Source organism: Aythya marila, assembly GCF_965140915.1.
Source record: "Aythya marila genome assembly, chromosome: 3".
Lineage (NCBI taxonomy): Eukaryota > Metazoa > Chordata > Aves > Anseriformes > Anatidae > Aythya > Aythya marila.
The window spans coordinates 84,928,102-84,953,541 of NC_139044.1; the positions used below are offsets into that span (position 1 = coordinate 84,928,102).

A 25,440-nucleotide genomic window follows, 5' to 3' on the forward strand; every position below is an offset into this window, starting at 1 on the left:
CTCGGGGGATCGTGTGGTATCCAGCTCATGGGACTTCTCTTTATTTTTGCATTAAAATTATATTCTTTATTAAAATTGTATTTTGAGAAGTGCTCGTTGGCACCCTGACTTGGCTGACCGTGCAGCCTGTGCTGTGTTCCCCTCGCTGTGTGGCGTCGCTGGCGGTTGAACGTGGACCGTGAGGCGCCCCCACAGCCCTGGAGGAGCTGCGGGGGGGACCCACACTGGAAATCAGCCCGGGGGCTGAAAAGGGAGAGCGGCTACGACGGGGACGGGGCTGCGGCGGGTTTCAAGGGAGGAAGAGAAGCCGCAACCAGGGGAAGGAGAAAGCGAAGGGCGATTAAACGGGGCCGAGCCACTCTGCGGACATCACCCTGAGGGGACCTCCCTGTGGGTGAGGGGCGGGGGGGGGAGAGGGAGCTCCCCTCAGGGCCGCGTCCCCAACGGTCCCCGCGCGCGCTGCCGCTCCCGCCCCGCCGGCCTCTGACCCGCGCGGGCCGCCCCTGATTCGCCCGCTCCCGCCGGGGCGGGAGCGGCGCAGCCAATCAGCGGGCGGGGCTGATCCGTTCCGCCCGCCCCCCGCCGGTGGGGGGTCCGCCGGGGGCGGCGGGCAGCGGGCAGAGCCGCGGGCAGAGCCCTCAGCGCCGGGCGGAGCCGCGCTCGCCGCTTGGGTCGCCTCAGCGCCGGCGGGCAGCATGCCGAAGAGAAAGGTAACGGCCCCGCCGGCCTCCCCGGCCCGCCCCGCTCCTCTCCCGGCGGCGGTTGGGGGCTGGGGGGTGGAAGGGGGCGGCGGGGGCAGCTCCGGGCCTGGGATGAGGCTGAGGGGTGAGGGGTGAGGGGTGTGGGGGGAGGGCCCGGCCGCGGGGTCCGGGTGTGTGGGGGAGGAGGAGGAGGAGGAGGAGGAGGCGGCGAGCCATGTTAGAGCCGACCCGCAGACCCGTATGTACCCGCTGCCGGCCCCCCCCCGGCCTCCCGAGCCGAGGGGCCGCGGCTGGGGGGCTGCCGGCGCCGTGGTGCTGCGGGATTTCCCCCCTTTCCCCCTCTCCCCCGTGCTGTTTTGGGGATTTGGGGGCCTGGCCCCTAAAATAAGGTGACCCGCGGCCTCCCCTGGTGCCCAGCCACAGGTGGGGGGATGGAGGTGCCCCCCAGCCCTGTGCTGTGCTGCTGCTGAGAGACATAGCGTGCTGCTGGAGCACCCCGAGCCCCAGAAAGCAGACAGAGCTTGCTCCCAGCCAGCCGTGTGGGGCTGGTGGCCTCCCTTGGCATGCCTCGCCTCGGTGGCAGCCAGCCCCCAGCGCTTTTCCTCCCTCTGTCCCTTCCCCATGGCCCCCAGCGCCTGCCACGGGGGAGGAGGTGACAATTGGAGGTCTTGGGGCGACTCTGGGGACCTGGCAGCCCTCCCGCCCCGGGTCCTTTGCCCTTCTGCACTAGGTCGGTGGGAATGTGTCAGGCTGCCCTTCCGAGCGGGGAGCAGGGTTGAAGTCGCTCGTGGAGGTTTTTTTGCTGCCCGTGGTGAAGTGTTTGTCAAGAGAAACTTTATCTTTGGATAGTAGGTCCATGAGAGCATGGCTTGTTTTTAGAAGACTATTAAAAAAAATTTACGCGTGTTGTCAAAGCGATGGAGACAAAGCTTACTCGGTAAATTGTGATTTACTTCGTACCACACAGGCGAGCGTTTGCATTTTAAGATTGTGCATAAAATACCAGTTTTGGGAAGCTCTGGGTCCAGGAAGCGTTTGAACAACACTTTTGAGAAAAGTGGAATTGCTGAAGTGTTCCACAGTGGTCAGTCTTCTTCCAGAGTAACATCCACGGAGTGAGAAGTCAGTGGTACAGCAGCAGCTGAGCAGTTTCATCAGTCAGCTCCCACCTGGACAGAGAGCCATCAGCTAATCACAAATTCTGCTCTCAAAACAAAATTTTTAGCTTGGAAAAAAACCTGCCGATACCAGAATGATGATTGGGTGATAAACTCCAAAAATCAAAATGAGAAAATTTCATAGTTTTGTGGATAAGTAAATAAATAATATCGCAGAAAGGGCTTGCTGCTGCTCACGCCTGCTTTTGCGTATGCCTTGGTTACCTCAACTGGCTGGTCTTTTTTTTTTTTTTTTTTATTCTGCTTTTCTGTCCATCTCTGAACAAAGTTTGCATCTCTACGTAAACTTCAGCAAGTGGCTGAGTGTCTGGCGCGGCGCTGTTGGTGGATGTGGTGAGTGACTGCACTGGGCTGCCTGTCCTCTGCAGGGCCGTGGCGTCAGGGCTTGGTGTATCGCTAGCAGGTTGAGGTTTGTGGGGAGACTGGAGAGCTTACCGTGTGTTCAGACGGTGTTGAGTGCTGCACTACAACAAAAGGAGGTTGAACTCTGGACTCTTCCTGTCAGGTTTCTGCGCGCTTTGCCTGTTGTAATAACATGTTGTGGCGTGAGCGTGGCCTTTCACAAGGTGTGCCAGTGTGGGGTGAACCAGAAGGCTTGTTGAAGTATCGATAGCAGCGAATGCCTTGGCACGGTCGGGGGTGTTTCCCCTTGTTCTGTTGCCTGTCGAACTGGAATTAGCTCTTGGGTCATATTGGAAAACTCCTTGACCTTGAAACCGCCCCGGTAAAAACATCTCTGCGTTAGGCATGGAAGAACGAGGAGCCGTCTTGTGCCTGGTGGCAAGGAGAGCCGCCATGTGGTCACACACACACACCCACGCGCGCAGGCGTGCGTACATAAGCTCTGGTGTCATCGTCACGGAGGTGAGCAGTGCTCACACCTCTCAGCAGCGCGTGCACCACCTCGGGGGTGTGACCAGGCCAGGCGGGACCCATCCCGTGCAGAGCTGGGGCCACGCTCCGGGATGATGCGACTTGGTCTCTAATCCGGCCCCAAGCAACACGACCTACGCTTCACAGGCTGTTTTGAAAACATTTAGAGCTGGATCAGGTGGGAGGGCTAGTTCCAACTTTTTCTTCTGATGCCTTGTTTTGGATAACATCTTTGAATGTTGCTGTGGCTTCAGAGCAAATAAAAACGCTGTGATCTAATTTGCTGCTTCTGTAAACTATTTGCTCCCTTGTAGTCAAGGATGTTAGCATCGACTGTACTGCAGAAGCTGTGAAAACGTAGTGGGGAACATCTGGGGCAGGTTCCTGTTCCGATATGCAAAGTCCTTTTCTCTAAAGTCAGTAAATATGCCCAGCTAGTCTGTAGAAACCGAAAACTTCTGAATATTTGGGTTGGAATGCTGCTGCTTCAGTAGAAGTGAGAAGGTGCCGTGCTTTGGGCTTGGCCCATTGTAGTGCTCTTAGTTACATGATCCAGCAATCATTTTTTCTGCAGGACTCTTACTTTCCTACTTCTTTTGCCAACCAGGTGTCTACTCAATGTGTCTTCTAATCCTTGGGTTTAAATGCAGGTTCTCACATGTACTGGACTAGAGCTGTTAGATTTCACCGGTGTTTTTTTCCTCTAGACCTAACCTCTGTGCTCTTTGTGAAATACTTCATCATGTTTGAATTTCTGTTTCTGTGATGTTGTGGGTATTCAAAGAGGAATGTGTTCCTGCCCTGCTGGTAGGGAAATGGGGCACAGAAATAAAGGGACAAGGTGTTGGAATGGTCCCCTCACCTTGGATTCTGAGTTTAAGATGTCTGAAGCGATGGTTTGTTAATGAGCACCGCCTGTGCTCTGAGTGGTGCAGTTGTTACTTCTCCAAATTTGTTGTCCTGCCTTACAGTAAGCACACAAACTGAGGAACTTTGAAATAGTAACCAGTTCTCTGAAGTGTGGGAACAACTTGTGATTAATGCCAATTAGCTAATGAAGCCAAGGGTCCTGCAGATGACAGCTTGGTTTGCTGGGGCTCTGATCCTGCTGTCACTGCTCGGTGTGCAGGGGGAGGTGTAGGTCTTGTGGCAAAAGCAGTAGGCGAGCTTGTGTTCGTAGCACACAAGCAGTGCAGCAGTGAGAAGTACACTCAAGGGCTGTAGGGCTCTAATTCCTGTCCCTTTCCAGGTATTCATACTCCAGGCGTGAATCAGACTGTGCCAAGGAACTTCAAAACAGAGTTGACAAGGCAGAAGCTCCAGCAATGCCCCTGGGACTCGCACCTTGATGGTCAAAGTGCCCCGTGTTGGGCTTGGAAGCTGCTGGTCTGTAGCAGAGGCACTTTTGGGTTCATCCTCAAACACAGCAGGGCATGGGATGGGGGAATTCTCTGGTCTGTGTCATGATTGGGAGGTTGGTTACACATTACAAGGGCAAAGGGAGTCAGCAGCAGATCCTTAATGTCTTGTCTGCTACCCCCTCCCGTTCTCTCCCCAAATTCCCCCTGTGTTTTGTGTTGACCACTTCCTCCTTTCTCCCTCTGCTGCATGGGGACTAAGAAGTCAGAGCTCTGCAAAGGTAGTTTCTGCTCCATTTTTTGCCTTGGATCAATCTTAGGTCATCCAGTAACTGCTGGAAATCAGGATAAGCAACATCAGAAAAAGCCTCTTTGGATCCGTGTCGCTGAGGTGCCCCAATTACAAAAAAAACCTCCTGCCTAACGTGCCAGCAGAGTCCTTGGGTGGGCTTCTGCCTTGGGCACCCTTTGCAGGCACAGGCACAACGTTTGGTGTGCGGTCAGGGACACACTTAGATTCAACCAAGGCAAACAGAACAGAGGTGCCAGAGCATACTAAGACTGCAGGATTCTTGTAATACTTGGGAAAAGGCTGTTTTGTTATGGCTTTTCAATTTTAGAGATTGTAGCGCTAGTAATAAATTTGTAACCACTGATGATTTCAAACCCTGATGTATTTAAAGCAAAACAAAATTGCTGATTGGCCTTGACCGACTCGAAGAACCTACATTTTTCATATAAAAAACAAGCAGGAAGGATCATGGTTTTATCTGCATATGGTACATTTAGATGTAGTGCAGTGTAGCAGTGTTGACTGGCACTGAAAAGCCATTCTTGAATGATGCTGCTGTGCAACATTGCCATAAATAATATTACAGGGCTGTTAAATACATGCAACATATATTTGTCCGTGGTTTATATTAAAAAGCTTAAAAGAGCTATTAATGTAATTTTAGCTATGACTGGTTTTTTTTAGAATTATGGTGATTATAAACTCATCGACCGAGTTTTTATAGCTTCTGATTGCTTTATGCAATTCTGTAAAAATCTGACCCATTTAATAACAATGGGTTACAACGTATAGGAATTTTCTTCTTTGACCACACTGAAGTACAACTGGAATTAATGAATGGGCACCCTCAACGTTCTTGTTTTTTCCCTGAATTAAAAGTCATTTGTAATGCTGCTCCGTGTGTTGAAGCATGCTGTCTGATGAGGTACAGCCAGTGACACAGTCTGCTTTATAACCCATCACCTTCTATGCCAAAACTAAGCAGATGCAAGTCATCTTGTTGAGCACATGGATTTTAGGGAAGTACCTAGTGATGCTTGTAAGGGAAATCAAAAATAAGCTTGATGGTAGTTCAACAAGCCAGTGGGGTTGTTGTTATTGTGTGATCTGGCCAGGATGTTGGTATTATTTTGCATTCTAGAATTATCAGCATTAAGTTGTGTTTTTTTTTTTAATAAAAAATAAAGAAGTCCTGTGTATGTATCTGGATGTAGCTGGTATATGCCATGCAGTTTAGTGCTGCTTTTCCTCTATCTTACTAGAAAAACTTTTAGTTTCTCTGCTGTTTTATACCCAAGCAGTAGGTAGAACTGCTGTGTACCAAGACGTATCCTTGTTTCAGAGAAGTTGTATGAAATTGAATTTTACTTGGTGCAAGTGTGCCTTTAGTGCAGGGTGTAAGCTAACCAGATCACAGCTCTTGTTGGAAGTTAGCATCTCTCTTTGTAAACCAAGCTCAGGTAAAATGGTGATTTCTCCCATGGTCCATTAGCCAAAAAGGCGTTTTCAGGCACTGGACTTAAGTTGCAGGTCATGATCCTGTTAGAGCTCTCTTACTGAACAGATGTGAACGTGCCCTTGAATTCTTTTTTTTCCTTGGATCATTTTAGTTTCGAGGTGCTACATGATGGTGCAGCGAATGTGTGATAACCCCTTAGGAGGGAGTAGGGCTGGGAATGAGCAACTGGCAGCATTCAGAAGTAAGGTCCTCCTGTTTCAGTTTTACCATCAGCAAAACTGGCGCTGCGGGACTTCACGGGTCGGGCTGCAGTTTGACAGACTTTTCGGGTGGCTGTATCCAGACCGAAGAAGCAGTTCCAGACACCCGTTCGTCTCCTTACCCGGATTTAACCTGTGGGCCATCGTGCACATTTGAGGTAGTTTTGAGGCGGGCCGTGCTGCTGCTGTGGCTTCCCAGAGGCTGGCACGAAGAGGAAGCTGGCTGTCTGGCGGGGATGTGCAGAACTCTCCCCAGCACCGTGGCTGCTGCTGCCAGCCAGGCGCTCAGCAGAGCACAGCCACAGCCAGCCTTCCTCTGGCTGTCCCCCAGCTCCTACGTTAGGGTACGTAGAGGGGTGTTCCTTAATTCATTAGGCATTGCTCCTCAGAACAACTTGGCGGTCAGATCGTATCCCGGAACTGCTATGGAAAAAGATGCGCTGGGCTTGTTTGGTTATTTTCTTCCTTCGGTGTCCCTTGGTGACCAATTTTCAATTAATTACTCCTGTAGCTCGGAGATACCGCTCCTGTCTTCCTGTAGTAAAGAGTGGGTGTGCTTGGTAACAGTGGAAGCTGCAAATATAGAAGGCAATTCCCCAAGAGTGTTCGGATCTGTCTGCACAGAAAGATCGTGCGCGTTCCCATCAACACCAGCCTCGCTGGGACTGTGTAGGTATGTCAGCTCTTCCCACCCAGATTTCTCTGTTGTCCTAGTGCTGAGTTAGCAGCAGCAGAGGGTGCTCCCACGGCTGGAAGTCGAGTGCCTGCTGACGTTTACTTCTGCGCTCTTCTGTTCCTCTCAGGCAGAGTTAAGGAGAGGTGTTGGTGCTGTTCATAGTGGGAACATCCTTTGTCACTGCCGCATCCTTTCGTATCCCACCTGCCTCCTCCTCTCAGCCTTAGCCCCTTGGTTTATCTTCTTTTGAAATGTATTTAGGTTGTCTGTGGAGCTCTCCTTTCTGTAGTAGGGTGATGCTCTTGTCAAGCCCAGCTGGAAGCATTCCTGGGACAAAAGAGGCTGGTGGGTCTAGGGCACGGCACCATGTGTGCCTTACTTGGGGCCCTGTGGCACCTCTCAGTCCCAAGAAAGGCTCTTCTCTGGATTTCTCTTGTTTTTATCACAGTTACATCCTCTGGGAGAGGAGGAATTATACACCTTTCTTCTGTCATTCATGGTATATCTCTTTGTCAGAGGTGGCTATTTTTGAGAATCAGTTACGCTATTAAAAATAGTGACATAAATTAATCTCTGTTTTTAAATTTCTTACGTATTTTTCCAGAAGTATTTGGTGCTGTTTTCCTTTGCAGGCCTGATCAGTTCCATTTAGACACGGGTGATTTCAAAACCTGGCCTTTAAGGTTTTAAAAGCTCCAGCTGTGCGTGTAGACTTGCATGAGTCAATCAGCTCCATCCCACTTGCAGAACTGGCACCAGCTTTGAAAGGCCGGAGAAATATTATTATTAGTGGTTGAATGTCATCCATCATATTCTTTGAATCTGCCTTTTTATTTTATGGTGGCAGTAAAGTTGCTAAGCAAATATTGAGACAGGAATTTACACACTACCAAGCTGAATTCTCGGGTCTGGAGTTCAGGGGAGGCTGGATGACTTCAGATAGATGAGCTCTGCTCACTGCTCCCATGGCTGCTGGGCATTTTTTAAAACACAGCGAATTATTTGAATAAGGAAGGAATAAGGAATAACTGTTTTAAGTTACACTGCTGTTTTTAAGATCTGAGCTGCTACCTCTGAAAACTCCTTCGCTCTGTTACAGGTAGAAAATGGCCCATTACCAAACCTGACTTGAGGGAAGACAAATTTGGAATGTCTTGTCCCTGTTTTTTTTCAGTCCGTTGTCCTAGTCATATAACCCTTCAAGTAAATGGTGTAAAAACAAGAAGCCAAGCCAGTTGTGAGACTTGCAAAGTGTGCCATCAAATTTCAGTGTGGTTTAAATTATATTGGTCAATCATTGCCATTCCCATTCAGTGGGAGCAGCAAGGCCTCTATCTACAATGAAGAAAAAGTACTTTTTCTGGCAGGTTTGGGATATCTAGAAATACCCCAGGCCTAAATTGTTTTCTGTCTCGCCTGTCTGCTCTGGAAAAGGATAAAGCTCACAGAATTTAACTGTTTGAAAGTTAAGGAATTTAATAAAATGTGCTTGTTTTGTTTTCTGAGCCTAGTGATTTTGATTATATCCAGGCAGCCTGTATTCTTATTTTCTCACATATTCTTTGAAAATGCAATGCATCTTTATTCTGTTTGGCTTGAATTTCTAATGAAGAACAGAGATTTTGATCAGGAACTGTTTTTTCACTCATTTTTTTCCTACTAGCACATTAATACCAGGGGATATTAATGGCCTTCCTTATATTTAAACTTTTAAGTACGGTTTGTGTTTTCAGAACTTCATGATCCAACAACATTCTCCCCCAAAGGATTAGAAAATTAAATATTCTGCTCTTAGTAGACACAAATAAAGACATTAATATTCTAAAAATGATGTCTTGTATTGTATTTCATTGTAATGTTGTAATGCTTCTTAACAGAAAAGATTAAATATTATATAGATTTAAAGAATAAGTATTTAAACTTTTTTTTTTTGTAAAGTAAGGAGTAAGTGTTTGATTTAATACAAGTAGCAAAATGTAATTTGGCAATTTGGTGTCTGGAGCAGGAGGGAGTTTCTGTGTCACGCATGTTTTAGAGCTTTATAAATATTTCTTGACAAGCTTTAGGAACATGCAGCTCCCAGCCTCCCCCTGTACAGAATCAAGATTTTATTTATATATGTAAGTATATACACACATACAAAGTTTGCACAGATTATGCATATGAATAACTTATATCTACATATGTTTGTATGCACATATATATGTGTGCAGATATAGATTATATAAATAATGTATAAATATACCCCCACCTCCGAAGTCGAATGTACATAGTGGAACTCTCATTTTAAAAAGCAAAAACTGAAAAAAATATTTTATATATATATAAAATCTAAGAGTTTTGGAAGAGTGCAAGACATGTCAGTCTGGATAAGTATTTACAAAATGAAACCACTAAACAGATTTATTCTGTACTTCATGGTTCTGGCAGAATTACCCGTTTTTGACATTAATGGCATTTTATTTTTTTTTAAACCAGGGTCAGGCTTGTTGTAGAAAAAAAAAGAAACGAAGGAGTGCAGTAGGAAGAATACCTGATTTCTTAAAGCATTTAATAGGGTGATTTAATTCCGCTTGCAGAGTTCATTCAGATTTCCTTGGCAGTGAGCATAGTTGTATCAGCTGCGAGCAGATCAAAGAACCAGCTATAAACAAAGGTTAATGATAAGATCCTGGAGGAGCTGAAGGAGGAAACAATGGTTAGAAGGATGGTGCAGGAGGTGGTTGGTGTTAAATTCGTCAACCTGCAGAGTCTCTGTTAATCTAAAACAAGAAGCAAACAGCATTTTAATTACATTTATGAAATGGCACGAAATTCAGAGCTGCTGTGAAGACAGAAATAATTAGAAGGTCTTGCATGTATGGGGAAACAATTCACTGAATTAAATTTAGGCTATAGCAGAGCTCTGTTCACAGGGAAGTAAGGGGAGTGGAAATGTTAGGAAAACATTGCAGTATCCCCTGCCCCCCCCCCCCCCCCCCCAAAAAAAAAAAAAAAAGAAAAGGCTTAGGGCTCAATATGATGTCTTTTATTTTTTTTCTACAGTCGTTTTGTTGCGAGCTTTTATCATGTTTTGGTTGGTGAAAAAAGTTGTTGGAGGGAATGACCAAAGCATTACGTCATGGAAATCACAGCTAGAACAGCGAGCCAGGAAAGTATCCACAGGCAAATCCCATCGCAGGCAGCGCATTGAGGTGTGGCTGAGCAAAACAGCTTGCAAAGATGGGAGGAAACACTACAGAGAGTGCTCGTGTGGTAGGACGGTGAAGGCTTTCTGCCTTTCGAACTCCTTAAGCTGGTAGTTACTATGAAATTGGTACCTGCTTTATGCAAGGGTATGAAAGGACTAATTTCTGTCCCACCAGAGCTGAGGTGTTGTCAGCTAGTAACAGGATCCTTCCCGGAATGAATGATCTGTTGCATTTTATAAGCCACCTCCTTTGCCAACTGTTACTTCTCACGTTCTTGCATTCTCACTTTTCGTGCCTTTAGTGTGCTCTCCTTTACGATAGTGCAACCCACTCAGTTATGTATGAAGTGTTTATCCTGAAGCTGGTCACTGCAGGTTCAAACACGCACCTTTGGATCTCTCAAATGAACAACAATAACTTCACTACCACAGGTTACTGTGTCCCCCATTAAATCCTGCTTATGTTGCAGGATTTCAATAAGAGAATTAAAAAGGAGAAAAAGCGTCTCCACCAGGTAAGCAGCCTTTAGAACAACAACAAAGGAAATTGGTCAGTTTGTTCTTTTACATGTTTTCTTAAAACAGTTATCTAGTTTTCTCTTTTCAACTCAACTGTTCTGTAATGGTGTTGGCATTGCAGGCACCACCGTATTGTGGTGGTGTGTGGAAACACCAGTTCTTGTGCATATTTCACAGCTAGTGAAATGCAAGAACTTTGCGTGTGTAAATAAGTTCAATTTCAATATTCCTTTACCTTTTTTTTTCTTCTGAATACTCCCAGTAATTTATTAATATATATATATTTTTTCCAATCTTTACAAAACCGTTTTCTAAGTTGTAGCTTAAGGAAGAGAAGGCCAAAAAAATCCCAAACCAACCCCACCACAAAATCCAACTGATTGCTGCTAGGCATGGGGAATCTCGCACACAGCCTTGCAGGTTAACCTGGTGGTATAAAAGTTGTGCAGATCTGACAGAGCTCGTGAAGCTTAGCTGCAGCTTCGTCTCCAATTGTATTGCCACTACGTAGTGCAGATGGAGGCATGACACAATGTGTGGTCATCTGAACCTAAAACTTGCCGTTAGATTAAATGTCAAAAGCATATTTATAGTTAGCCAGTCAGCTCCTTTGCCGTGCCTTCTCTGTACCTCTGCGAGTGGAAAAAAATAATTCACCATTATCTGGGCCTTATTGGTTGTTTCTTTTATTATCTGCCTCGTCTCTCGTAGGCATCCACGCAGAGTCAGATGCAGCAGGCCTACAGAGGCTGCTTTATGCGCGTAACGTGGGCGTGCGAGGGGCTGCGGCTGGGGAATCACCGAGGCTGTGCTGTGCCCTTCTCTGCTGTTCAGCGCCAGCTGAGGTCTTGATTTTGCTTCACCAAATTCACCGTGGGGATGGTTCCCCCCCCGGGCAGTTTTCAGGGCAAGGCATGGTAACCAGGGCACATTTTAATGTGCCCGGGGTGAAACACGGTGAGCCACGTGCCAAGAGGACAAAACCAGGGTTCCTTTGGTGGTTTGGCACCAGCAGAAAGGGCAAGAGCTGGGACACAGACCTGAAGGTTTTGGTGGTTTCTATGTAAAAGCCCCGTGACTCCCAGATACGAGTGCAGGCTGCCACTGCCTGTGGCATGCCAAGTGGTTTGGGAGCTGCGCTCGCCTCAAATCCGTTCACATCCCAATCTCTGATCCCAAGGGAGAGGAGAAAGCGCTGTGGATACTAGCACGAAGATCCACGTCAGGCTGGAATGCCCAAGCAGGGCTCACAGAGGGGAAAACAGGCTTCTGTTCCTCCTTTAGCAATTACGTTGTAGCCCTATCTGACAACTTTTTGGGGTCTGCCAGCCTATGGATCCCGGGCTGCTCGCGACTGCCCGTGCCACTTGGCTCTTGCCCGTTGCCCTGCCTCAATTGTTTGTGCAGCTGCGCAGCCAAACGAGCTCACTGGAGCGGGCCGGGGGGGCTCCATACTTATAATCTGTATCTGTATTTATAATATTTATGCACTCGTTGAAGCAGCAGGCTATTTTTCAGCCGGATCGATTACCTCAGTGGCGACACGGCCCCCCCCCGCGGCTCTGCCAGCCTCCTGGGGAGGCGAGGCCCTGGGAGGGCGAGCGCAGCGGGGAGGCGCCGGCGTGGAAATGGGAGCCTGGTGCAACCCCGCGCTGCTTGCCCGCGCCTCCCGGGTGGCTCCTGTGCACCTCCCTCTGTGGAGGAAAGCTCTCGGCCTTCAGGATCGCTCTTGGATTTTCCTCAGAAGGAATTTTGGGCTAATTAGCTAGCTTAATCAGGCTGTTACGTAACGTGTCGTAGCGCTGTACAGCGGTTGTGGCTGCGTTAAGGGTATTTTAATATAACTTCACTTTTCTTTTTTCTGTGGTTAGCCTCGTGAGCCGTTTTTAAAATCTGTCGTCAAGCAATAATACTGACATCTAAAAACAGCTTGCCCCGTCTGTCAGGAAGGTGGACGTGTCTTTCGGTGGTGCTGGAGATAATGGGGTAAATTGCTGTGCCTTGACTGTACGGTGTTGTGGGATGAGAGTTTGCTCCCGGGCGATTACTGCAAGACTACTGGCATGTGACAGTGCCGGCTGGTGAGGATTTAGCCCTGTTTCAAAGCTCCTAAAAGTGAAATGGTGTAAAACAGCCCGATTGCAGGGTGTGAATCGGTTTCATTCAGTTTACGGGGAGTTTTTCAGCCTGGCTTCCAAAGGAAATGAATCATGCCGCCTTTCTGTCCCTGCCCCTATAAATCTCAAGCCTCTTGGCCCCCGTGAGGAGAAGATGAGACATTCTCTCACAGGTTTCATATCTAAATAGGTGCCCAGTGCAGGAAGGATGCTATTTGAGTTCCCCGTAGCAGAAAGGGTGCAGCGCAAGTTTGTGAAGACTTGAGAAAATTCAGACAGGAGAAACAGATGTTAGGACTTGATGAGTGCCGGGAAGGCTGTGCTGGAAGCTCGCACCATGTTGTGCGCCGAAGAGGGAAGTTGTAGGAGCAAGGCTGCTGGTGGCTGCTCGTTTGCGTTTTGCTTACGGCTCTTCATGCTCCCAGCATCACAGCAGCAAGCCGTGGCACCTCTTTCATAACCAAGCCGAGAGGCTTTTAGGAATGCAAACCTGAAGCAGTCCTGCGGGAGGCCGGCGAGGCTGCAGGAGCTGGGGGAGCAGCCAGGCTCCATTTTGGATGCCTGACTGTTGCTATTCTGAGTTGCTCTACCCCGCTCGGTGCTGCTCAACTTCCTGCTGTTTGCTAGCTGCTCAGACGGTCGCTCCTCGGCTTTTTTTAACCCAGCTGCTCTTGTGGCATGCCTCGCTTCTGGCCGGAGAGCACCGAGTAACAAAGCCACATTTTATTTTCGAGTGGGGAGTTGCAGAGTGTCTTTCTGTAAATACATTAGTGCCCAGGGACAGGAGAAGGCAGTGGGCAGCTGCTGCCAACCCGCCGGTCCTTTTCTCTGCTCCAACCTGCGTAACTCCAAGGAATTGTGTCAAAACCATGTGTGTGTAAGGGGGGAATTGGGAGGAGAAAGGAGAAGGTACCTAGCCTGCTCCTTTACTGATTGAAAAGCAGAAGGGCTACCAAATTGCCTCTTAAATGCCCTTTTTAAACCCATGCCTTTCTCGTAGTTCTCCTCCAACTGCTGCCGTGTGCTGGTTTTCCATGAATTGCTTGCATCTAGGTGGAAACCTTGTCATTTGCAAAATGTAAAGTAATGCATCTTGGGCTGTAAATGAAGAGCAGAAGCTGGATTTCTAGCAGCGGTTTAACTAATGTTTCTTTGGTACCTCTGGCAGACAACAGCGGCCAGGTTGAGGCTTTGTTCTTACAAAGAAAGATGTTTGTCCCTGGCTTTCCTGCAGAAGTCTTGGTGTTTTACCGATTTTTGCTGTTTTGATGGTGGAGAGGAGATGAGGGGAAAATACTGTTCAAACTTCCAGCTGAGTGAGCCTGAGGCACAAAAGGAGCAAATCAGATAAAGAAATCACTCATTTCAGTAATGCTGGGCTTTTTTGGTTCGCCTCATCTCATTACCAGTGAAGTTCCTGTTTGGGAAGAAACACGTGAAGTTTCTTGGGGATTTCAGAAGCCCGAGAAGAGCAAACCTCAGGCTTCCAGTTCATACTGTTGCGCTGCCAGCTGCTGATTAGGTGAAGCTCCCAGGGGAGCCTGCAGGTGCTTTGGTTAATTGGCTGCGGGGATCACTGGGGGACGCTGTGTGGTACACGTGTACCTGGTGATGATCAGTCCTGGTGTTCCTGCTTGGAAAATCAAGAATGGTTTTGGTACGATGGTGCCCGTACCAGGCTTCCTGAAGTTGCTGCAATGTACAGAAAGAAACGTCTTCACCATAATTTTGTTTGCTGTTGCTTGGATGCTTTTAAGTCTGTAATAAAAGCACTGACTTAATATTTTCTTTTAGTCTCCAGAGGGTGCTGAAGGCAAGGATGCAGCAAAAGTAACTAAACAAGAGGCAAGTATATTTCCTTTTTATTTTTTTTTCTTTTAATTCATTTTGGCGTGTATTTCTTTAACTGGAGATCTGTGGTCTTGCATATCAGAAGGCTACGAATCGCTCTGCCACTTCTGGTGAGGTGTTTTCAGCGCGAGTAAAGACAGCTTGCTTGAAACCAGCAGCGATCCACGTTTGTAGCTTTTTTGGGCATAGTTTGTTTTGGTGCACTGAGGTCTCATAGGACTTAACCGATACACAGAATACATTTCAGAACCATTTAGGGCTTTTATAGATAAGCTCTGGTAATGCAGCAGCGGGGGGTGTCACTGCCTTGATTTGCGTTGCTGTCTCTAGTGAGTTGGCAGAAGAGGGTTAATACACGCACCTCAGCCACGCTCCATCAAAGCTATTCTTAGCTGAAGTGCCTGATGGAAGGGTGTCTTGAATTCAGATACCAGGCTCTGACCTGGAGCAGCTGACACATTTGTGTGTTTTCTTTGTCTGAATTTGCTTTAAGGGCACAGCAACTTCTGGCAGAAAAGGCAAGGAAGCAGCAGGTGGTGGCTTGACCACTACAGCAAGGTTTGCTGGAGTTCGTCTGTCACAGGCCTTAACGTGATTTTTTTTTTTTTTTTTTAAAAAAAAAAAAAAAAAGAAGGGCTAAGGGAATATGGGGATTTGTTTTCTTAGATTGTCATCTTTTGAAGCAGACGAAGTTAAATCAGGACCCGACGGGTGAAGATTCAAATGAGCTAAACCTTAATTGCTCTTCTTGTAAATCCTTGGGAAGAAGTCAAATGAAGTTTTACATTTTCTGCCTTGAGAAGTTGGTTGCTGGTCAATCCAGCAGAAAAAAAGATGCGAAGAAAATGTCAAAATATTCAAACAATAGGAGCGATTATAATGAGCTCCTAAAAAAAAATAATAACTGGGAAGGAAGTCTGAGAAGAATGGGTTTTGGTATCTCAGTATCTTCCTATGAAATTTTCTCCAAGACCAATTAGTTTCTCTTTCACAAAATATGAAAAGGCTGACTAAATCATCGTAAAAATATAATCTTTTTTGCTCTGAATTAATGGTTTTCTCTGTCCCAGTTTAAATATTACTTCTTCAAGGGACAGAAAAGTAAGGTTCCTTCCCCTAAAAGTTTGAGAGCTGATTGCTTACATAAAGGAGGACCAAGAAGCTTACAGAAATATACAGGTTCTCTAGAGAGAGCCTGCTTGCTCTGAAATGCGAGGGCTCTTAGAGTAGTCTTCAGTCAAGATAATAGTGGCTGATGATGCTACAGGAGGGGAGGAAAAAAAGAATACCTTCTCAATAGACATACCTGTAGCTCTCAGTGGGTGAGTGAGGAACATAGTTGAAAGAATTAGTTTAGAAACTATGGGAGCTCTTGGAATGGGTGGCATGTGTGCAGAAAGGGTGGCTTCAATCTGAACCAAAACAGACCCATACGGATGGCATTGAGGAGGTCTGAAGAACTTGTCGGTCTCCTTCAGATGTGCTGTTTAAAGTAGTTTGAGAGTACGTAGGGTGAAGTCAGTGCTCCTGGGTAGTGGGATGGGGAGGGAGATGGCACAGAAGCCATAGAGGTTGACATCTGAAAAGTCAAAGAGCAGTATTGAGAAATAAAGCTCTGCTTAAGTCACCCCTGTGAGAGCAGGCAACAAACTTGCATAGTAAGAACTGCACATCGAAATCTGGGCAACTTGGACCCGCTAGTTTTAAATGAGGGCATCAGTAGGTAATGGAAACTTGTTGGGGCCCAAAATATCCAGGTTGGAGAACTACATGGCATTAGAGATGGGATGGAATTGTTACATGCCTCACTTGTCTTTAATATTTCTCTAGATTAATAGAGAAATCAGTAACTACAGCTGAGTCCTTTGGGGGTTGCCAAGCCCTGCGTTAATGGGGTGTATATAGTGTAGAAACTGGGCCCGCTATCGTTTGACCACAATAATAAAAGTGTCAATGGGATGTTAAGGGACATCAGAGAGGTTCTGAGGATAGCAATAGTGTTAATGGAGATCTCACTTACCCTTCAGAGATTTGGTAAGAGGCACAGGATGGCACTACAAAGGCAAAAACCAAGTTAAAACTGTAAGTGCTTGCTTCCTGGAGGAACAAATCAAAGGGCCAATAAAAGGATAATAAGTCCTTGATGCTCTTCAGTAGTATTGTAAGAGTTAGTTAAAAAGACAGTTAGCAGAGAACTAATCTGTAGTTGTGGCTATAATATATTCAGGTTCGTCATCCTTGCAGGAATGTAAGTCCAAATAAACTCCACGATGGTAAGTTTTGATATCAAGAAAGGGAATTTTCTTAAAAATGGTAGCCTATTAAAAGGAGCAGCTAAAAGGTTTAATGGTTGCAGGTGGCAGAGAGGCTATGTGATACACCATGCTAGAGGCTCGCAGAAGAGCATGCTATTCTTCAAAAGCCCTCCCAATCAGAATGGCTTAACAGCAAATTAAAGGAAATTTATCATTTTTAAAGGTGTTTCTATAAAGACGGAAAATAATGAGGGAAGGAGCAAACCCTCCAGCAAGCCAAATGTGAAGCTGAAGTACAGTAACGAAACCCCTGCTGTGGGTAATTCCTACCGAGGTGCTCACAGTGGGGTCACTTCCCATGGGTGCAGTATCTGGAGGATGTTTTTGAATTGAGTCAGAATGAGATCTAGGCAGCCTGGCTGTATTCACCAGCACCCAAATCTGAAGTTGCCAAACTTTTATGTGTGGGATGTAACTTTTACTGCTTGGCCCCGGTACCAGTGCAACTGAAGGTAATGAAATGCTCCCAAGGCTTTAGATAAGGGATTCTGGAAAATGAAGGCTGTAAGTCTGACTTGGAAAACTAGTAAAATAATATAAAGAAAAATTAACGCTAGAATGCATGCATGTAGACAAATGTATAATAATTTATATAGCATAATGAGGGAGCCAACACCAATTTTGCCAAGAGGTTATACTTCACACAGCTGAGTTGTTTGTAAAAGGCAACAGGTGCATAAATGCTGGCATACTGATTGCTACAGCCTGCTTACACGTAAAGAACATTTTGGATAAGGATCCCCAACCCATTTCTTCAAGAAACGAAGCTTGCATGGATTAAAAGGAAGGTATTCCAAACAACTGATAACAAATAAAGGTATGAGAAGAAAGTAGGACATATAGCTATAGCTATATTTCATAATATAGCTATTCACAATAGCTAATTTTCATATTGGAGGAGAATTATCAGTGGAGTGTTAAGATTTGTGCTTAAGCTTGTGTTGCTGAATATATTCATTAAATAATGTAGGAGAGGGAGTAGTGGAGAAATGGCAAACTTTATAAAACATGATCAGAAAAATTTAGAAGTGAGACCGAGAAGGATGTAATGTCACTGATAACTAGGTGATAAAATGTAAGTGGTGGTAACTTGGTATGGAGAGATGTGAATTAATTCACGTGGCAAGGAGAAGATGGCAGTGATTGGCACCAAATCAGCTGGTAATCAGGAGAGCGATTATGGAATCACTGCGAGTAGCTGTTAGACAACAGCGGTTCTCATCACAAAGTAAACAGAATGTGGGACAAATACCGGAGGACAGAGTGGGAAACATCAGCGTATCACAAGATTACTTTGTTGGGCACCCAGATGCAAACTACAAAATGAAGTTCTCCTGGCTCTTCCAGAAGAAGGATAGAAAGAAAAGCACACGAAGTACAGTGGCACATACAGAGGGTGCGGAGCAGCTTTTCAGTGGGTTCCAGCGGATGGTCTGGGATTCTGGACTCCTCATATAAGAGGGGATAAAATCGTCAGCTACACAGAGAAAGGCAGTTAGTAACCTGAGAACCAGAGGGATATAGTGCAAGTAAGAAGCAATAAGTTTAGATGAAAGGCCACAAAAAGTGGAGATTCTACTTTTTCTTTTCCACACAGCATTATAACCCCATTATGGAACTCATTGCTGCAGGATGTTATGGAAACTGAAAGCACCAATGAGTTCACTGGCTTCTGAGACAAGTTTATGGAAAAATGTCCCTTGGGGGCTGTTAAACGTGTGATGTATATGTAGCATCCAGGCTGGAAAGCTTGCACATGTGGGTTGCCAGAAGCTGGAGCAGTAGGAAAGTGCAAAGTGTTGGTTGCTCTGTCTGCTCCATTGCATAGGCTCTTTCCAGGGGTGTTTGCTGGTGGACCAGTGTCAAACAGACAGCTGGGTAAGCTGATTGTTCCTGTCTTAGTACAGCTGTTTGAATGGGGAAAAAAGTTCCCAAATGATATTAAAATCTGGCCTTTGACTTGACTCTGATTACCTCCTTATAGGCAGATAACACAGCATACATACAAACTCTGCATGAGCATTAAAGTGACATATCAGTCGGGCATTCAGGCATCTTTAAAGGAGCTGGAGGGCTTGTGCCGAGTTCCTCATAGCAATGCAGAACATACATGAAACCAGTCATGGAGCTGGCACAGATGGGGAACGTGGGGGAGGTTATCATTTGTGTAGAAAAGCACAGTGTCTTTTGAAACGCAAATGCTGACACAACATTTTGATGCCCAAACATTGAGGGATAGAAATCATCAGTTGTGAAAACAGACTTGTTTATAAGAAAAGAGAGGTTTATGTTTTTGTTTTTGTTTTTTTTTTTGTAAAAGATGCATAAATGTTTAATAGCTGAAAATATCGCTAGGTGGTTTTTTGCTAAGACTTCTGTTTTGCTGAACCCAGATCTGAAGTTTTCACTACTGCTTTCCACAAAGGGTGGTTAAATGGCTCCATTGAATACAAACTCCTGCATTCTTCAGACATAAACAACAGCTTTTTTTCTGTTGCAAGAGATATGTGGAGCCGTGGTTTTTCATCTCAACTTAAATGCTTAATGCATAATTAAAAAGGTGTTTTTGATTCACTGTTTCAGCTGTGTTACACGGGATATTTGTTGCAGTTGAGCTGTCTCTTTATTTTGATTACAAGTGCGATTCCAGTTTTATGATACAGGCCAAACTTTAAGAGTGTTTGCTAACCATGCTGTGTAACTGGATCGTGGGTTCATCTGTTTTAATGATTTCAGAAGATACTGTTAGCAAACCAGTGAGCTTACAGATGCTTTGAAGACTTAACTCATCTTCAGTGGTAAACTTATGAGAAAGAACAGAATGAAATAAAGATTAATAAGGGAGGTGATGAAGGAAGAAGGAAGAAAAGCACAATATTTGACATTCTTCTTTCCTTTTTAGAATTATGTTTAAATAGAAGAATTCATTTTCCATGTGATTCTGCAGCTGCCTTTGTATGCCTCGTCATATGCACTCCTGGATTGAGTGCGGGGGGTGATGTGGAAGTGAGGGCACCCCTCTTTTTTTTTTTTTTTCTTTTTGAAATTTTAGGGCTCCGATATCCTCTAGGGAAGGACGTTATCTTTATTCTGCTGTGTATCAGATAGTCTTTCTTACTGGCTATTACAAATAACATCTAATAAATTACAGAAACATCATTCTAAGTATTTACGAAATTCAAGTATTTTTGAGAAAGATTCAGTGTCCTCTGCACAGGTAGGCACACGTAATGTATTTGTGAACCTTTCAGAGTGCAGCAACAGCCTCAGGAGTACTTGTAAAATAGGGGGAAAATAGTATTTCACCATATTGAGAGTAGATTTAGAGGAAAATTTGTCAGGAATTACACATCACTTTGTCCTTTTAAAATTTGGGTCCTCCAAGATGAGGACACCCTGAATTGTGTTTGGCAATAGATGGGTATTTTGGCAGGGGCGTGTTTTATGCTGTCATCATGACTGATACTGTGTTGCTTTGAATGCTGCTTGCTGTTTGCCTATAAAAATGTCTTCTCCTTTCTTCCTTTTCTGTAGCCCACGAGACGATCAGCAAGATTGTCAGCTGTAAGTATCTGTGACAGCCCTTGGTGTATACTTTTCTAGTGCTTTCTCAGCCCCATCAGGTTTGTTACATTTTGCTTGATTCAATTTTAATTCTTGCTGAGAGGTATTTAAGAACTCTACAGCTAAAGATAATTGCATTTTCTTGGGTTTGGGAAGTTAGTCTGATAGAAGATGCATTTCCCCACCTCAGTGCAATGCCGTGTGCTACATTCGGTATTGACTCAGTGTCCTTTTGCAGGCTGCTAGTTGTGGAAGTGCAACTTGTCTGTGAAAGAGAAAAGGCTGTCCTTTGAGGGCTTCATTCGCTGCCACTACTAGTACTTGGTTTTAGTTGCTCTTCTCTGTTAGAGCACATCTGATAGGCCTTTTTTAATAGTTACTTCTGATCTCCATGTTTGTCTCTTGAAATGACCCTTGATCTGCTTTCAGCTCCTAGAGTGAGCTAAAGAAAATAGGTGTGTGTACGGCGAGGAGGTGCACTAAGGTTTTTCAGCCTTTTTCGAGGTGCACGGTAACGAGTGGGAAGTAAGGGAAGGGGGTGGGGGGAAGCTGTGTGGAGCTTGGGTTACTGGCTTCTGGTAACGTGTTTAATACATCATGCAACTGAAAATGTCTTTTTAGAAACCTGCTCCACCAAAACCTGAACCCAAGCCAAGGAAAACCACTAAGGTAAATATACTTCAGCTGCCATCCTTGTAGCCAATAATAAGCAAGTACACTCCCTTTTTGCACTGCAAACAGTTGAATTCGCTGAGTATTTGTGAGAGGCATCAGCTCCCCTGCCCTCCTCCCAGTTCTCCCCTCAAAGAAAAAACAAATTAGATCATTCTTTTCTTTCTGTTCCACCCCTTCCTGGCCTCATTACTGGCCCAAACAAAACGTCTTGCCTGTTTGATATGCAGACTATGTTAGTTTGTAGTTAATTTCTACTTCAAAAACATTCTTCACCTTTCCTACACCTTTCCTGAAATTTACAGGTTTGGTTTCTACAATAGGATTTGAGATTACTGCATGCCATCCTGTTTCGTTGTCTAGAGGGGCAGTACTTCATTTCATAGTGAGATACTCTTATCTCTTCTTGAAGCCTGGCAATTGCTGAGAATGCACAATTATAATTAAAGGTGAAATTAAATATATTTAAATTGAATGGTTTGGGTTTTCTAGGTCAGTTACAGTCAAATTAAAATCTTATTAGAGTCTGAAATACCTTTCCAGGATTTCAGCATGTGAATCATGTACTTCAGAAACTGTAGATCTATTTGCGCCCAAGGGGAATGCTAAATAAGAACAATTGCTTTATCAGAAAAAAAACATACTGCTGGAAACTCAGTCCAGCACTCCTCACGCTTACATTTTTCAAGTCCTTGTATTGGGATCTCAGCTGGGCAAGTATCAGAATATGAAGTCCGTGTGTGAAAGTAAAGCTATGGCTTTGAACACATTATATATAACTTAGCAACTTAAAATACTAACAATGCCTTGCTGAGTCTGTCCTGCTTCTCTCTTAAAAAGAGCCACTAGGAAAGGAAGGGAGTGTGGTAGGTTCTGTATCTTCCAGTGTGTGTTACGAAATGAACATGGTGCAATGAGTCAGGTGAAGCTGCATTGACATCCAAGGCTTATTTCAGGCAACCGGACTCCTTTTCAACATAACTCCAAGTAATTTATTTTTTTTTTCAATACGGTAGTCTGTTTTTTTGAGTTCTAATCAGATCACGTTTTAAGGAGTATATTAATCTTGGTTTCCAAAACAAAAAGCAGCAAATGTGTGCTGTGACCCCGCTAATAAACAACTAAAGATAATACAGCTTCAGCATCCCTTTTATTGTTCAAAGCTTGCAAAGTACGGATTTACTAAGTCCTCAGTTCATTCATTTGTAGCTGAAGAGTTAAGATGATACACACCACCAGTAAGCATCTCGGGCATTGCAGCTGCTGTGTAACATCGAAGCTCAAGAGTGAAAGGAGTAATTCAGGCTCTCCTGTAGCTGGGATTAATGACATCCCTTCCTCCTTGCCCCGATGCTTTATGGGGACCTCTCTGGAAAGGCTGCAAATGTTCCAATACAAAGGGAAACTGACCTTAATATCCCTGCTCCCAGCTTCTGTTGCCATTTTGCATGGAGAATCTGGAGCGAATGATGCCATGGAAGATATTCCCAGAGTTTATCAGAACTATTTTAGCTGCCAATGAAAAAAAATACCCTGCCAAACATGATTTACATTTTTATCCCATTACTTATGTTTTTATCTTTATCCTATGTTTCTACTGCTCTGAGATCACAAATATAAATACATACAGAAAGCAAGGAATAAAACAAAAAGTAGGTTCAACATAGGAATTGTTCAAGAGCATATCTCCAAATGAAACTGTAGATGTTAGGATAGTTCCTTTTGATAAATTCTGTGCTTTGTGTTGCTGCAGATGGAATTTTATCAGTTTGCCTTTCTCATGTGTTGGTTGGTTCTTTCATTGACATGAAATGAACATCACAGATGTTACCAAACTAACAAAAGGACAGCCAACAAAAGTGCTTAATTTTGTTAATCTAATTTATTATTTCATGTTAATCAAAACTGTAGTGCTGCTGCACAAGCAGTGCGGTGTTTGTGCTTGGCTAAATAAGCTTTCCATATATTATAATTGGATTTGTTCATACAGATATTTTAGATACCTCTGGCTTTTAATCAGTGCAACCAAAATAGTTCGAGGGTTTTGTTGTATCCCAGTGAATTAAGAGAAACAACAAAGAAGTAAATTTTCTAGAAATTTAGGGAGTCTGGTTAACTTTGGGTATAAATTTTTCAGGTGGTGTTTAGCTGGTTTTCTGTTTCAGTCCAGCACAAGCAGCTTGCTAGAATTTGCTTCGTACTTCATATGAAGGATTTTTGATAAAGATGTAGAGTTGTGGCTATTCATGCAACATCTGTGCCCATGTTTTTAATCTTCTGTCAGAAGGAACCTGGAACAAAGGCCAACAAAGGTGCTAAAGGGAAGAAGGATGAAAAGCAAGAAGCTGCAAAGGAAGGTACTACACCATCTGAAAATGGTGAAAATAAAGCTGAAGAGGTACTTTCCACACATACCTCCTGCTGATTGAATCAGTGCTTTTTTAATTATTCAGCCTTTCAGACATTGATAGCATGTTCATAATGTTTCTTTTTATTGCCCATAATGTTATTGCAGATTCGCATCTCTCGCTCAACTGTTAGTGTTTCAACATCCAGAGGTGCCCCACCCAGCACACTGTCAGTAAAAGGGCAGATTGAAACAGTGAAAGTTAAGGGTACGGTAGAGCATTCTGCATGTGTGCAGTGAATAGAAACAGGTAGTGGTGTGGTGCTTTTCAGTATGAACAATGGAAGCTGACAGGTAAGGCTTGTATTGCTTTTGAAAAGCTGGGACCAATGAATTAAGAGAAGCGTGTGAGTGTACCTGTTTTGTTTGTGTGAATGTAATATCGACATAGGGTTGAAATTGAGCTGTTTAAAAATAAGAAATCGAAGGAGTAAGAGTAGGGTGGGTATTCATACATATATAACAGCAATTTACTATAGTAATTAATTTTTCTTTCTTCTCCACAGGCTCAGAAAACTGAATCTGTAGGTGACAAGAAGGAATGAAATATCATGAAAATTTTGGGTTGATTTTATGTACCTCTTGGACAACTTTTAAAAGATATTTTTATCAAGTATTTTGTAAATGCTAATTTTTTTAGGACTATGATAGTTGACATATTAAACTGTATATGAACATTTCCCTTCTCATAACAGTGCTTTTAGAAATTCCCATTGTTGCCAAGTAATATAAATATCAACTTAATATTGCAAGGTATGTGTAAAATTGGATCAGCATTCCATACACTTGCTTTAAGAAATTAAGTCTTGTGCATATGGTGATGTTTTTACTGTGCGTATTTGAATTTTTCATGCAGTTTTTCTAGAGCAATAATCAGTGGTGCTTTTGTACTTAGGGTTTATGTGATTTTAATGAAACATGGATAGATGTGGCCACCTGCTGACTATTTTGGGTTCTTTTAATGGATTAAAATAAAAGGTCTCCTTGCCTGCAAAACTACAGCCTCCTAATGTTTTCTCTAAATCTGAGGAATGCCTTACTCATATTTTCAGCTGTTACAAGGAAGACGAAATGATATAGCAACGATAGTTTTGCATGCAGTCTGTTTGGATTTTCTTTTTTGATGGTGTCTGATGAAAAAAAATACCCGCACAGGAGTAGCAGGTTGGGATTTTCAGTGGCCCGCAACCTAAGCGACTTTATAGGTACATTCTTCAGATACTCTGTCATAGGGTGAGTAGAGCTGACGTACTCTATCAGGATATCGTGTCTGTAATGAAGTATCAACAGAGAATGAATTGCTCGATTGCTACAGACATGCAGTAACTGCTAAAATCATCTTTGTTTCTCCCCCTGCTCCCTTTTCATTAACTAGAGAAGACTTGCATCATATTCTCTGGCAACACTTCTTTCTACCTGCAGTCTCAAATTTAATATAAACAAGTAATTGCTGTTCTGCTTCAGCTGAGGACAGTTGTTAATACATTGAAATCGCTGTTAAACAGCGCTATATATTTGTTACCTGGTAGAAATGGAACAATGAAAGTTATTTTTGAGGTGATTGTGGTGATGTGGTGGAGTAGCTAATGATTTTTTAGTATCCATGTTTCAACTCTGCAGCTCATTATAAGCGCCTTTTATAATTTTTCTCCTTCTCTTTTCTCTAGGGGCCCTGGTATTTCTATTGTTACTTCTGGGATGGGAGGGGTGAGAGAAAAAGATGTTCCCTGTTCTTCAGTAGTATTGATTTGTATTGCTCAAGTGGTGGCCATTATGTCTGAGGATACTTCTTGCTTGTTTAAGTCAATAAATTAATGACTGTTGCTTGACCTAGTGTTCTATTTATTCTTTGGGAAGAAATCTCCAGTTGGCTTTTTTTAAAACAAACAAACATACAAAAAACCTAAGCCTGTCTATCATTTTTAAAAAGTTACAAGACTGAATACAAAAACAAATAACATTGCTATATGCTAGCTAGAGTAGTAGTTAAGATTGGTATCGAGATAAG

At 44.1% G+C, this 25,440-nt stretch overlaps 1 protein-coding gene across 4 annotated transcripts; it reads left to right on the plus strand.

Annotated features, from left to right (window-relative positions):
* Positions 1-580: 580 nt before the first annotated feature.
* HMGN3 (high mobility group nucleosomal binding domain 3) lies at positions 581-24,109 on the plus strand. 4 transcript variants are annotated; one of them, XM_082757334.1, is made up of 6 exons: positions 581-710; positions 14,418-14,468; positions 20,324-20,353; positions 20,975-21,022; positions 23,310-23,423; positions 23,939-24,109. In XM_082757334.1, the coding sequence occupies exons 1-6, from the start codon at positions 696-698 to the stop codon at positions 23,975-23,977; spliced, it is 297 nt and encodes a 98-aa protein (XP_082613460.1). In that variant the 5' UTR covers positions 581-695; the 3' UTR covers positions 23,978-24,109. The 4 variants fall into 4 exon arrangements, with proteins under 4 accessions (XP_082613460.1, XP_082613462.1, XP_082613461.1 ...); XM_082757336.1 differs by having other exon boundaries at positions 23,310-23,382; XM_082757335.1 differs by having other exon boundaries at positions 23,313-23,423.
* Positions 24,110-25,440: the final 1,331 nt, after the last annotated feature.